This window comes from Condylura cristata, unplaced genomic scaffold (genome assembly GCF_000260355.1).
Source record: "Condylura cristata isolate star-nosed mole 26May11 unplaced genomic scaffold, ConCri1.0 scaffold00010, whole genome shotgun sequence".
NCBI classification, from domain to species: domain Eukaryota; kingdom Metazoa; phylum Chordata; class Mammalia; order Eulipotyphla; family Talpidae; genus Condylura; species Condylura cristata.
Window position 1 is genome coordinate 7,667,316 of NW_004567111.1, and position 15,559 is coordinate 7,682,874.

The window sequence follows — 15,559 nt, forward strand, 5'->3', positions numbered from 1 at the left end:
AAGGTTAAGACTTTATAGATGGTGGTAAAGCACGTTTGTGTCTGAAAATGTATGTAATGAGACATTTCAGTGTTAAAAAGATGTGAACTTTTTATGCTGTAATTGGCCTTATCTTCTACCAAAATTTTATATTGTACTTCATTTGATCTTACCTTGTTTTCATAGTAGGTTTATCAAAACAGTAATCTGGTAATATATCAATAAATTCATGGTTCACTTGCTCAGAGGTGAGACTAAACTTACTGCTTGATAAAGACTATAGTAATTAAATCTTGTCTTATCTTTTTGGTACCACTTAAAAGGACTTCGTTGTAAGTTTAAACCTCTGAATAACTAAAAGTTATTGTCTTGTTTATTAATGAGTCTAATTTTAATATTTTATATTTTTGCTATTAATAAAAAGTCCAGTGAAACTTATTTCTAATATTGAAATGTATTAATTTGAAAAGATTCTTTAAAAAGTGTTGGCAAGTCAAATAAAACATTTTTTTCTTTGAAGTATTTTGGATGTGCTAAAACTGGAAGGAAAAATGATGAATGGCCTTCGCAATCTTGGAATCAACAGAGAAGATATGAGCAGATTTTTAAAATTAAATTCACCTATTTGGGACCATTCTTATATATTAGATATCAGGCATCCTTCCATAAGGGTAAGTGTTCATGTAATCCCTTGCTTTAAAATCTCTGCTGCATATAAGAGTTAACATAAACAAAATATCGGCAGGCTTTAGAAATTTGAAAGAGATTGTAGAAGAAAAAGCAAAAATGTAGACACGGTCCTTCTCACTCTTGCGTGTTCATCCCCCTTTTTTATATCCTCTGTGCCCTTGGAAGAACACCTCACGGCTATTCAGAATCTTCTTTGAGAACTAAAGATAGAAACAAAACAAGGACAAAATGATCATGTGAACAACAAAACACCAAGTAGTTAATATGTGCGGAATATAAAGAGACTGCCTTAAGATAATGAAAATCTTGTCTAGGCCACTTGTGGTGGCCTTTTAACATTCTGTTCTTTATATTACAGCCTGAGTGAATTTTTCTGAAACCCAATCACATCATGCCTGTGCTTGCAGTGGTAAAAGCGGTCCTTTGTAGCATGCCCCTGGAGCTGTAAAACGGCCTTTGGTTCCTCAGACTGTAGTCTTTTCAGACTGTACCTTCGTATTGGAAAGCAGTTTCCCTCTCTCTATGCATGCACCCCTACTCTTCAGACTTCAGTTCCAATAAGTACTTTTCAGACGGCTTCTGCCTCACTGACACCCCTTAGATGCTTTGCACAGGTGTGTGTCGGTTCACGCAGTCCCAGGATCTCTCTCGGATTTGGCAGTTTACTAACAGGACTCACATGTAGAAGCTGTTAGGCTCGTGGTTAGGACTTATTAGAGAAAAAGCAGCGTGAGTAGAGGGAGAAGGAGCGTGCCTGAAGTCCGAGGAAACGTGGTGTAGGCCGCGGAGAAGCCGCTCCTAGCAGCGCCTGTGTGTGAGACACGTGCAGCGTGCCCCACGAGGGAGCCCGCGTGCCCCACGAGGGAGCCCGCGTGCCCCACGAGGGAGCCCGCGTGCCCCACGAGGGAGCCCGCGTGCACCTGGAGTTCAGCGTTCTGAAGAGGGGTGAGGCACGTAATTATTGTGGCTTCTCTGAAACTCCAGACGCTCAGAGGAAAAGCCACCTATTCCCATAAATCATACCGTGCGTTTGAGCCCTGGAGACAGACTGTACAGTGCACCACAAGACACTGCATGCAGTATTCAGACGGCTCGACTCCTAGAGCTAACCTAGATGAAAGACTTTTGTCAAAAAAGTTGACCCACCTTGGGGATGTACAAGAGGCTGGAGTTTGTGGAGTTGACCCTGTGTGTGTATGTCTACGGGGTTAGTGTCCCTAATATAACAACCAGTCCGAGCACCCACTTAGCATGGTTACCGTTTTACATTTATTCTGTTCTTTGTTGTCTTTGTTTCTTACTAACCTGTATAGGCTTTTTTTTTTTTTTAAAGATTTATTTATTTGTGCATACAGAACTGGGGTACAGGCCAGAGGCTCAGGGGCAGTGAGAGGCTTCACCAGAGACAGAGTGGACAGAGTGGGGAACAGAACAGGCAGACCGACGAAGCACACTGCCAAGGGGAGCAGGGGACAGGTCAAGAGAGGTCCGCCACACCATGTGGTCACCTCCAGGGCAGTCAGGAATCGAATTCATGCAGAAGCGGCTTTAGGTTCTCAGTGCTGTGCTTTAACCCGCTGCGCCACCAGGGAGGGCCGCCTCTATAGGCTTTTTAAAGGTAGGAATTTTAGCCGTTTTTGGTCACTATTATATCCCTGTATTTTAGTAGCTACTCAATAATTGTAAATATTTCTTGAAAGTGTAAGTGATTATTTTTCAGACCAATATAAAATATCATTTCTAACAATGAAACTAGATACATTTTCAGTTGCAACATAAGTATGCCCTTGTCACCATTATCATTTTATATTATTACAAAAAGTATAATTTTAGAAATGGGAAAATAAAAATGTTGCATGATACCCACATATGTAACTAAAACTCCCCTTGTAAAACCATTATAGTTAACAAGATGTCGGTAAAATGGGCTTGAAATACAGTGAACAGGCCAAAAACTTTTCTGCCCCAAACCTTTTAGAACATAATGATTTAGTCATAAGAACATAAAAAACCATGATAGTATCTTAATGACTACTCTTTTCTTGCTATGTAACAAAATAATCTCAGTGTCTGATAATAAAAGCTCCAACTTAACTGAGAAGATACAAAAGAATAAAAGGACACATGATATTATCTGTGTTGTTTTACAATGTTTATATACTTTGATCTGTTAATTTCACTGGAAACTATCAGAAAAAAATAAGCAGTGAAGAAAAATGTTTCCCCCAAAGGTATGATTATCACTGCATAGTTTAAATAAAATAGCAGTGAGCAGATGTTGTCAATTGTATAACTACACATAAGTTGAATATTATTCAGATGTTATGTTTATGAATACATTTTAGTAACAAAGGACAGTGACCGTGGTCTCATTTTAAGTAAAATATGTAGAAATAGGATATCATGAAAAGGTGAATAGCATCAGAAGAAAATATATCAAAATGCCATGCTATTAGTGGGTGATATGGTTCACGGACAGTTTTCTTCATGCTTTTCAGTGAATACCAAATTTTTAACAATGGATAGATATTGATGGGGAAAAAATATTTTAAGGGACAAGATCAGATTCTCTGGTCATTTTCTAATTATTTCATATAAAAATGTAAGGGATTTCCTCTGAGGTGTCTCAGTTAATACAGTGACTTTTGGCCTCTTGTAAGAGTTTTCCCAATTAATACATTTTTGTCTACCAACTAAGAATCGTAGAATAATAGCAGCAACAGAGAAATGTCCAATTTCCTGAATATTTAGCACTTAGGAAAAATCAAATAAATTATTGATAAGTTACTGTACATAGTTTCTAGACTTAGTGATGATGTCGCCTTTTGAGTTCAGGGTTCTTGGGTTCATTCTGGGAAAGGTTTCACAGAGCTCCCCCTTCAGTGGCACACAGCAAGATTCTTCATGAGACAGAGACTCAGTTATTTTTAAAGAGGAAGTTTATTAGAAAGAGACGGGAGAGGGGAAGACACTTGGTTAGGTGCGAGTGGGCAGGAAGAGCTGCCCTGAAAGGGACAGGTTTGCAGGGAGAGAGGCCTGCATGGTGCAGGCAGGCGGTCTTAGGAAGAGGCCTCCCCTGAGGGAGGTCAGTGCAAAGGAGTCCCGGCAGGTGCAGGTCACGGGCAGGCAGGATGCTGCTGCCCTGCAGAGGGAGAGAGTGGTGGGAGGAAGCACTTGCATAGGCACAGGTGGGCGGGAGAGCAGCTGCCTCCTGCTCGTGGAGAGACTGCCCAGGCAGACAGCTTCTCTCTGGGAGGGGCTCACTCCTCGAGCCCAGGTTTGTTGACTTTGAATAGAATCTGAGAGGTTGGAGATTCCCTAGTGAGCTTCATCTCCATCTCCATGTCCTTGTCTTTACCGGGGCATGGGCTTTGGTGCCTGGATGTTCTGGCTGTGTCCATTGCTGCATTTGCCCCTCTTGCCCTTCCCTTTGCGTGGCTGTCCTGATGCCTCCCTCTCCTGCATTCTCTCCTCCGTCAGTGACTTGATGCCTCTCCTGCATTCTCTCCTCCATCAGTGACTTGTGATAATGTTTATTAATTTGTTTTGCTCTGTTCCCTAGACAGTATTCTCTGTTTGCTAAATGTTACTTCCACTTGGATAAATCTGTCTTTTCTAAAAATGTTTTATCAGAAAAAGGAACGACTACATTAGTAATCTTACCACTTTTGTGCCTTTTCTTTTAAGCGTTTGTGCTCTTTGGCATTTGTCGATTGCTAGGAGCAGGGATCACACTGAGAAAATGAGGGAAGTAATGCCAGGCTCTCTGCTGGATATAGGACATGGGACTGTGAAGAAACTTGGCATTTCCTTTTCTGAACAATGCCCCAGACCTCTGGGGTGGCCAGTAGAGGACAGTCACTGGCTGGGGAGAAGCGCTTGTTCCTGCTGCCCCCACCCGGGCAGTCAAGTTTCCTTGAACTGAAGTCTGCTGTGTTGCCAAATTCTTGGAAACGGTCAGGCTTGCTTTTCCAAGGAATTTCTGTCTGAGAGAGTTACAAAGTAATTTGCACTTAGGTAAAATACACCTAACATGAAGACATGCTCTCTTAACGATACTAAGTGTGTAATTCAGCGGTGCTAAGTATAGTGCAGTGTTGCACAAACATCACCACTCTCCATTTCCAAGGCTTTTTCATCATCCAACATAGACACACTATACCCACTGGACAGTGACTCCCACCCCGTCTCCCTGAAGTCTCCAGGAGCCTCTGTTCCACTTTCTGTCTGTGAGTTGCCGCCTCGGGGTGCTTTGTTTAAGTGGAGTCATAACAGGATTTGTTCATTTGTGCCTGACTCGTTTCACTAAGCAAGATGTTTTCAAGATTCAGTCACGCTGCAGCAGGTTGTGTCAGAATTCTATGATTAAGTAACTTGATTTTTTTAAATAGATATTTTTTGCTATAAAGGAATTTTTGTATCCCAAACATATTTTTTTTCCACTTGGAAAGTGCCCTCCTTGAGTAGAAAGTTATTCTGATATTTTATTCTCCAGATATCATTAATAAGAAATTAACTGGCACAAAATACTGAGCCCTAGGGCCTCAGCACTCTCTTCACCTTGATCTGTAATAACAGCAGAATTAGCTTACACATAAGCTTTTTTTGCATCATAGCATTTTCTACCCCCAAATGTGATAGGTATTTATTGCTTATCGTCTTCTTCCAGTGGGGTATAAGCTCCCCAGGACCAAACCAGGACTTTGTTCATTCTCCCACTGCATGCCAGTCCCTGGCACTTAGAGAAGCACTCAGAAAATGTAGTGACTCTCTTAATTCTTTTTTCCCCCGAATCATCTCCTACTTACTTTTAAGCTTACAGGGAAAGCTGAGTCACTAAGTTATATCACTTTTGACCTCTGTGTTTAGGCCTTCCCCCTCAAACTTTGGTGGTTTATTTCTTAAAAGTTGCTGATAGATGGTGGGTAAAAACTCAAGAGGGTTATTGGGTATTCTTGTACCCTGCTTTACCATTTCGGGTGTCTCTGCCTAGATCCCAGCAGTCACAATTTTAGTTTCATCTAGTTGAGTTCCCTAGTTCTACCTCTGCTGTCGTGCCTCAGGTATCACTAGCATTTGTTAAGAATTAACACACGCAACCATGTGGTTGTATGCTTGGCTTCTTGGAATGGTAATCCCCTTTCCTTGCTCTGTGCTGGACCAGTCCAACAAAGGGGGCTAGGGTCGTGTTCCACCAAAACTACCCCTGCAGCTCTGTTCTTTCCTGTGACATTAATGATGTCGCCTTTTCCTGGTACGTGTATTCATTTTCTTTCATCTACTCTTTTAATAGTCCCAAGTCACCTTGGGAATTTGTCATTATATCAAACAATTCTATTTTTTGTTATTGCCATAAAGATGACTGGTATACAATTTTTAAAAAGAAAAGAACCAGTGGGCACAGGCAGAAAATATGCATTGTTCTGTCTTGCTACCAGTAGTGGCCCCCACACCATCACACAGGCAAGTCTCCCTGTGCAAGTCCAGTAACAGTTAGAATAGGACAAGTGTACTGACTCCCGGGTGGAGGTCAGTCCATTGACCTCTATCTTATCCTTACTCCAGCAGCACACTGTTTGACTACTATAGCTTGCTAGTCAGTTTCAAAATTGGGAGTTAAGATGGCCGCTACCGAATCCTGTAGCACAGCAGTGAACTAACCTCCACTGTTGACTGATTCCCCAGAAGTCTCCAGTTCACACGGGCATCCTGGCATATTGTGAGAATCTTTGGAACTGTTCCCGTTACCTTTACTGCTTGACAAGAATTATCTCAGAAATAAAAACAAGTGGTATATTACTCACTTTTCCAGAAAGACCAGCATTCCCCCTTCTGTACAGTACTACCTGAGCAAAACATGGAGAAATAAGATCCCCGTCGTAATTATTTTGTTTTAATTGTCTCATTCTTTCTCTCTTCTCCTTGAGGACTTTCAGCTATATTTATTTTAGCTCACTTGCCAGTGTCAGTCATCTCCCAAACTTTGTTTTGATTTCCCATTATTTCTTTTCTCTGTACTTTAGCTACTATATTTTTTTATTGATGTGTCATCCAGTTTATAAATCCATACATATGGTCTGCAATTAAATTAGTGGATTTTCATTTAAAATATGTATGTTATACTTACATATACATTCACATATGTAAGTTGTACTTACACATACTTAATTTTTTAATTTAAATTCTAGTTTTTTAAATTCTAGAATATCCCTTTTCAAATTATATTTTAGTTATCTTTTGATATTTTTCATCTTTACATCTACTTTTGTTCTTCCTAAAAAGTATTCATCACCATAATTTCAAAGTCCTCACCCAAGTCCCTTTCTGTCGTCTTCTTTTTCTTTTGAATTTCAATATTTGGCCCTTTTTCCATGATAGTTTCGATAAAAGCCAGAGTTATTGAGAAAAGTTATAGAACCAAAGAGCCATAAGGTTAATGCTAACGGTCAACGGTCAAGGTTGATTCTTTTGAGGTTTTTTTGAGTCCTGTGAGAGCTCTTCTCTTTCATGTCTCACTCCTAAGGCCTGACCCTACTTGGGCTCAAATGAAAGTCCCCACCTTGAACTCCAGCCTGTTTCCTCAATACCTGCTGTGGATGTGGTTTCAAGCTGCAGCTTCTGTTCTCTCCTGGCTTTCTGGCAGATGTTGAGTGGTCAGCAAGTGCCTTAAGAGGGTTGTGGAGATGTTTGGTTTCTTCCCCACAGTTTTCTCCTCTCCTGGATTTCTGCCCCTCAAATCCTATCTGGTTGTCAGCTCTTTGACTTCTTTCTAATCCAACATAACTGTCACTTTCTGCTTGAACACCATTCCTCCAGGAATCTGCCACGTCCTCCTTTGTAGGGGTTCAAATCTTTGGTTCTTGATTATTAGTTGACAACCTGTCTCTTGCCTCTGAACACTAGGCTTTATGTTTTGTCCAGCTTTTATCATTGTTTCAGGCAATGAAACAATGGTCTGATATAAATTGTTCCATTTTTATTAAAATCGAATGTCCAAGGTCTATTTTTACAATTTACTTTTATACGGTGTTTCATTTTTCTTGAGCAAGCCTGTAAATTTGAGAAGGATATGAAGAGATCTCACTGCCTCATATACCATTACTAATTAAGGTAAATGGTTATAGGTTTTTAAGTGGTTTACTGAGCACCGTTTTTATGCATTTTTATATTTTATGAAAAGCATGGGAGAAAATTTGTTTTGGAAGGAAGCCTGAATATAATAGGCCAAAATAAAAGTGTTGCACAAAATGTGATTGAAAGTAGAGAACCTTCAGCTGGCTTCCTGTATCAGAACTATTAAAAATCCTGTGCATATTTTCACTTGACATTTGATAGAGTGAAATTTGACTTTGGAAATAATGTATGTAAGTATCTTAACATAGTTTTTACATATTTCCGGATTCTTTTCTAGTGGATTAATGACTTAGAAAGTGATCACATGTATGGTACATGGCCTGCCAGTTGCCAGGAACTACTGAAGCCCGTGTTCCCTGGGAGCATACCTTCCATACGCCGTAATTTTCACAACTTGGTGAGTTTTATATCTTGCCTTTTTGTATACCTCTTTTTGAAACATATCATTCTTTTTGGATTAACCCTGCTTTTGACAGTCATGTGAGTAATAAGGAAGGATTTGCCTATGCAGGAGGCTTGAGAGGTAGTGACAGGACTGAGCGCCCGATACGACAGCAGCATGTAACCTGCCTTGTCACAAGGCCTCGTGCACATTTATACCGATGTTCCATGACTGAGTTACTTTTATATTTTCTCAAAGGTATTTGTGATTACACTTTGCTTCCTTCTGTATTATATAAAACGAACGGCTAAACCAGTGAGTTTCCAAACAGTTCAGGGAATGTGTAATTACTGCTTTATAATTTAACTTATTAGTTCATTGTTACAATATTGAACAACTTTGTAGAACTTTGAAATGTAACAAAAACTCCCAGGGCTTTCTTTTTTGTTTTAACATAAAAGGTAGGAGTCTTATTTCCCAGGAGTAATTACATTAATTCTATTTATTTTTGTCAAACTTAATCTTCTGTTTCTTACTTTAAGTAACTTAAAGCAGAAAATTCAACAAATAAGGTATTTCACTTGTAAAAACATATTTACTGTGTTGTACTTCAAAAAGAAAATAATTTTATAATAAATTTCATGTACTATATTTAGGTTTGCAGCTTTGAGAAATCCTTCATAAAATGAAATTCTTTCTTATACATATTAAATTTCTTGAAAAATTGTAACTTGAATTTCATACTTTTAGCTACAGATACTAGACTAAGCTTGAATTTCATAATTCTAAATTGTTAAAACAAAAATAGTGATCAGAGACTACTTTTTTTTAGGTTCTGTTTATTGATCCTGTTCAAGAATATGCCTTGGATTATATAAAACTTGCCAAGCTCTTCTATTTTCATAAAATTCCTCTTAGGTAATTGTCAATTTACAACATTAAATTGTCATACCGTGAATACTTATATATTACGAAATACTAATGTGGAACTCAAAGCAGTGATGCAATGTAGCCATGTGTTGCGAAGCATCATATACCTTTTGGTAGACTGTTAATCAGAACTGCTTGGTGGTCTTGTATTCCCTGTTACCTTCCTGAGTAATGATTTGATCACTTTGGGTACTTAAAGACGGATCCATTTCCCTGGGATCAAGTTAAGAATACACTTTCCTCCCATCCTTCTGGGGGTAGGGCAGCAGACCACTAGAGAGAATTTGACATTTTGGAGGAGTCAAATCAATGGAAAGATGTGTATATGTATCTTGATGTATATGCTACAAATGAAATGTTTTCAAATAACAGCATTCCTTTGCCTACCATTTACTAACATTCCCTCCATTTAGATATGATAGTCTAATGTTTTTAAAAAATGTCTTGTTGTGATTAAAATGGTAGTTGTGATGTTCCTTATTCATTCTTTTCCCCTAGAATTGGTTTAGTGTTCATTGTTAATACAGATGATGAAGTTGATGGAGCAAACAATGCTGGAGTTGCTCTTTGGCGTGCTTTCAACTATATTACAGAGAAACAGGATGTATCACAAGCATTTATTTCCATAGTACAAGTGAGTGTATTCACTACATATAATTTCTTCAGTATGCATAGTTTTTTTGTAGTACTATAATCAATTATTATAATATTTCATCAGAGTTTATAAACATTACCATAGGGATTATTATTATGAATTTGATTCTTGCAACTCTCAACTGCAGTTCATATTTCCCTCCTTTTTTAAATTAGGCAACTGAAACTTTTCCAAATATGTAAATTTACTTAGGTTTATCCAATGAATAAAGGAATTCAAAATGTATGTATGTAAGTTTAGAGGGAAAAAAATTTAGTATATGCTTCATCATAGAAGAAATATTGAACAGATTTAAATAAAATCATAAATAGAAAAATGTTTTGTAAAGTTAAATATTCTAAATATTCTAAGGCATATAGACACTTCCTAGAGAATTTCAAATGAAGATATCATTTCATCAGAGCAAATTCATAAGTAAAAGGTCAGATAAATACTGAAATACTGTATCTGACAAAGACACTGTAAAAAATAGTCAGAAATTGGTAAGAACTAGATTAAAGACGAACAAAAGCTAAGATTATTTCAGAATTGAGATTTTCAAAACTGTTATGATTCATCATGGAAATTTAAATGTATTAAATATTACATTGTTTTATTAAGAAATTCAGGTTATACCTTCAAAAAATAACTTTTATTCATCTTTATATCCATTAGTTTTTGATTGGTCAAACATAGACTGATTCTTTAAACTGTGTATGAAATTACCAAAGTTGTATAAATTTCCTAATAACTTTCTGTAACTACCAAGAAAACCACTAAGTACCTCATTAATTCACTACCCCAGGGTATAGAAAAAACCCTAGACTTCACTGACTTAGGGTACATACACTTTGTCACTTAGAGAATGTGTCAATACTCAGTCTGTTAGTTTTACTGATTTGATTAAGGAAGTTAGGTTGACTTATGTCTTTTATGAAAGTCCAACTACATTGTTGTAAAATCTTGAAGACCTCTGATGTCATCTAAGTTATCATACTAATCTCTGTGACTATTCTGTAAGCATTTTGTATTAGACATTAATTTGCACATGATGATATGTTTGTCAACCACTTATCTTTTGAGGTATACACTATTGCCTGTGGGTTGTGCTAAGCAACTAGAAGAAGAAGAAAGGAAAATGAGGCTTTATTTATATTTATAAAATGAGGAATATTTAGAAACCACATATTAGAATGCACTGGGGTTGGAAATGTGAGAATATTGGTGGTTTTTCAAACTGTGTGTGCTTGTCACCCCCACATATTTTTATTTTTTTATATTTATATTTATATTTAATATATGTTATATTTGGGGAAGTAAAACATTTTGAGGCAGCATTCTTTTGGGAGTGTGTGGTGTCCCTCAGTTGACTTAACTTCACGAATTTCGGATAATTTAGTGGAAACAAAGGAGAGAGGGATCCCAGTGGACTAGAGTGAGAGGATTGTGGGTGCTTGGATGGTGGGTGCTGGGGTGGTAACAGACGCCAAGGAGTGAACCAGATCTGCTAAGTCAAAGTGTTGTTGGCCAGTTTTACCGCAGCAAGAAAAAAACGGCTGGTAAGCTCTAACAAGAAGAGCCTGTATCTGGGGGACAGAAGGAAATGACACTGGAAGGGAGGGAAGCTGCTCTTCTCCAGTATAGGTTATGTTCATTTCCTGTTCCATCTGGAATAAAGGCTGAAATGACACCATAAAAGGAAAGGGGTAACAAATTATTGGACTACTTAGAACATGGAGGGAGGAATGGTGATACAGAGAAAATCCATTCAAAATACTTACTAAGAGCAATCAGAAATGAAATTAATGCATCTTTCAGATACTATATTTAAAATATTCTGTACATTTTTTGAAATAAATGTAATCATTATTAAGAATCACAGTATCTAGTTTGATCAAAATGAAATATAAACATAATATGAAAGCTAAGTAGCCACACAGCCATTTTTAATAGGTGATCTGTTGTGTGCTTAAAACAATCTCTTTGTATGTGTGGGGTGTTGGTATAGATGTATTTATATGGTGTGATTTAAATCTACAAAATATGTGTGCTTTCTCAGTTTACCTGCTAAGGGAAAAAATAAAACTTATTGTTGAAGATGAAAATTAATTATACTTAATTTCCACAGATGTATGAAGATGTGAAGAAGCAAAATATGCTCACTGTGGAAAATGTAAAGAGTGTCCTCCAAAATAAATTTCCTCATGCTAATATTTGGGATATTTTGGGGATACATTCCAAATATGATAATGAAAGACAGGTAAGACTGAATGCAAATTTTCAAAACATGAGCCAAGAAAATTTTATTATAGACTATGAATAAATTATCTCAATATAACTAGCTTATTTGGATGTTAACTCTCAGAAAGATTTGAAAGACTTTTTTACAACTTTTAAGTGACACGAGTTATATGCAGTCTCTAAGTTGCTACTATTGACTTTTTGATGGAGGCTTTGTTGTTTTCAAATCTCGTTTTATCTGTTTTTGCATACGAAATCTTGGTTATAGGCCAGAGGTGTGAGGAGTGATAGGGCTTCTCAGAAACAGTGGGGAGCAGCACAGGTGGCTCCATTGAAATACAGACTGAAGGGAGCAGCAGGAGAGACAGGAGAGTTCTGCCGGCAACAGTGTGAGGACTTCAAACCCTGCTCCACCAGAGAGGCATAAGTTTATGATTATTGCAACAAAGATGAGCTTTCTGTTAGCCCAACTTGTAAAAAGACATCCTTTTTAATCAAGATATTTATGACACAGCCGAAATTTATGGGAAAAAAAATTGAGTTTTACAAGTACTCCTGAGGAATCCCGAGCCATCAGTGGAGAGGAGCAGACACTTGTGATGACTGTGAGTTCTCCCGCAGGAGAAGCCGTGGGGAGGAGGCCGGTTTCCACTGTTTGGAAACAGAAACTCTGCCCATTGGGTTATAACACCAGCTGAGTCCTGAAGTAATGCCATATTCACATATGATACATTATGTGGTTATTCTTCTTTCCTGTTCTCTTTATTTAACACAATGGTTTCTTTGCTTGCTATTAAATTGTAGAGCACAAGTTCTATTTAGATTTACCTTCCTTAAAGACCAACCCCTCTGCAAATACCTTTTCTCTTAGACATAAGTGATAGATGCATATTGAGAATTCTCTTTGAGAGTAAAAAATTTTCTGCTGGTTGATTTGCCTTTTATACATACATACACACACACATACACACACACACACACACGAAGCCACTGCTCTCTCTACATTTGGAATGTTTTTCTCTATTTTAACTCCCTAACAAATTTTTAGTCATCCTCTGAGACTGTCAGTGTCACTCTGACAGAGGCCTTCTCCCAGCTCTCCCTCCCCAGACTCAAGCCTGGTCTGAACTTCTTCTCTGGGCTCCCATGAGCGGTACCTGCCTCCATTTTGTTTCTATGTTTGTGAACTTCTTGAGAAAAAATTTTCAGCTCATTAGTCCCAAGTGTAGCCTAATGCTGTGGCATGAATTCAGTTAAGTGTTTATTAAATTAATACAGGGGTGAATGAGTCTCTTATACAGGTAAGTGCATTTAAAAAGTGCTATTTCAGATGTCAGAAACTGCAGACACCAGGCCAGCTGTGCTTCCCCACTGCCTGGGTCTGTGCGCACGCGCCTTGGAGAACATAGCTGTGTCCTTATCTGTGTGCTGTGTTGGGGATTCTCGTGCTGTGACATCACTTGAGAAGTCACCACAGAGACTGGCCCACAGAACCTAAACCATGTAGTGTCTGAGTCTTTCCAGGACATTTCCTGATTCCCTCTCTCAGTAATCCTTTGAGATATGTTTGGAAAGGGCAGAAATCAGTAAAATTAACCTTTTTTCTGTGGTATCTAAAATGTGGTACCGTGCATTTCTTGAGGTTTTTTTTTTTTTTTTTCAGCTAGCCTCTTACTCTCTTTTACTGTCTGGTCTTTTTTGATTGAATAGGCAGGAGCAAATTTTTATAAAATGACTGGCCTGGGTCCTTTGCCTCAAGCTCTTTATAATGGTGAATTATTTAACCATGAAGAACTGAATACTGAAGAACTGGAAATGGCTGTTCTTCACAGAATGATAGATACTACAGTATATTTACAAAGGGATGTTATTATGGTAGGTAAGATTTATGAGAAAATATATGACAGATAATATTGATAAAGGACTTTTGTGTTAAAAACGTTTAATAGCAAGTTAATTTTAAAAAATACATGCTGATCATTTAGAAGTGATTTAAAAAGTAATTATATAATTTTCTGCGTGTAATTTATATCTCATATTAACTTAGTTTGAATGAATATTCAGATTTCTTAGAGGAAAGTTTAGAGAATCCTAAAATGTAAATCCTAAATTTTTGATTAAGTAACCTTGAAGCATTCTCTACATAACTCTAAAACATAAGCAGATAAGTTATCTACATTACCTAGATAACCATTTTTGTTATTTTAGGGCACATTAAATGATAAAACAAGAGCAATTGATTTCCTTATGGAGAAGAATAATGTCGTACCCCGCCTAAATCCTTTGATTTTGCATACTAAATTGCAGTACCTTAATTTAATATCGACATCAGGTAAAATAATCTTCCCATATATTTTTCTACAATGTTTATTGAGTTGTGAATATTTTGTTAATTTGTTATTTAACATTTAATATGAAAATTTTCAGTAACTGCCGATGTTGAAGATTTCTCTACTTTCTTTTTCTTGGATTCACAAGATAAGAGTGCTGTAATTGCAAAGAACATGCATTACTTAACTCAAGAAGGTAATAAGCATATTTTATTCTTCTGAAATTATTCTTAAATTAGCAAAGGCTTGTGATTTTAGTAAGGTGCTTGCATAATTCTTTTTCATATGCTGATACTCGATTAGAGACCTGCTTTTTCAATTTGGAAGTTTATAATTCATTTGGACTTAAGGTTTGTGTTGAGAACATGATGCCTACTGCCCTCGTTAATCATATATGCTGAAGAGTTCATGATGTTTTGGCCCTTATTCCATTTTTTACCATTTAAGGAAAGCAAAGTTCTTTCAGTACTATGTAATCCGACCTTACAATGTATGGAAAATGTGTGATTCCTGGATCACTGGAGAAAAGCTCTGCACTCTAATCAAACAGCATCTGAAGGTTTGGACCCAATGAAAAATACCATGGCAGGGACATATTTGGAAATAAGCATGTTGCCCGCGTGGGGTAGCCCACAAGCTTACGTGGGCACAGTGAACGCTGCGACTGATGAAGCCCACTAGCGTTAGGTTGAGTGTTGGTTGCTTTGTTTTGTTTGAGCTGCTTTGTGCCTCAAAAAAATGAGTGCCAGTAAGTAAAAGATTAAAAGAAGGTTGATGTTTATTTATCTCAGTATATCAAACAGTAACTTTCTAACAATGAGGGTGATATGAGATAAATTGTGTAGTAAGGGGTGAATTTTATATATGAAAGAAATGTAAGCAGCCACCACACAACCTGTTTTTAAGACTGTTGATGGGTTGATCCAGGTTTTAGCTTCCCACAGTCCTGGCACTAATTTCTAACAGATTCATGATTTATGTTCATAAAGTGATCTGTCTATAAGAAATCCATCAATAAAATATAGTTCCTTGTAACTCTCCTGCACTGCTGGTGGGAATGCAAACTAGTACAAACACTATGGAAAACTGTCTGGAGGTTCCTCAAACTGCTGAACATGGAGCTTCCCTACAACCCAGCAATCCCACTCCTAGGTATCTATCCAAAAGACACAAAAACACTGATTGAAAAAGATACTTGTACCCCCATGTTTATTGCTGCTTTATTTACAATTGGAAAAA

General features: G+C 37.5%; 1 protein-coding gene across 1 annotated transcript in view; it reads left to right on the top strand.

The window, feature by feature from the left end:
• The window catches only part of UGGT2 (UDP-glucose glycoprotein glucosyltransferase 2), an 84,948-nt gene that overhangs the window by 30,988 nt on the left and 38,401 nt on the right, over positions 1–15,559 (top strand). The window contains exons 12-19 of the mRNA XM_012723159.1: positions 500–650; positions 8,081–8,200; positions 9,018–9,103; positions 9,614–9,749; positions 11,878–12,009; positions 13,701–13,865; positions 14,199–14,322; positions 14,418–14,516. Of these exons, the coding sequence (XP_012578613.1) occupies positions 500–650; positions 8,081–8,200; positions 9,018–9,103; positions 9,614–9,749; positions 11,878–12,009; positions 13,701–13,865; positions 14,199–14,322; positions 14,418–14,516 (1,013 nt within the window). The remainder of the gene's footprint in view (positions 1–499; positions 651–8,080; positions 8,201–9,017; positions 9,104–9,613; positions 9,750–11,877; positions 12,010–13,700; positions 13,866–14,198; positions 14,323–14,417; positions 14,517–15,559) is intronic.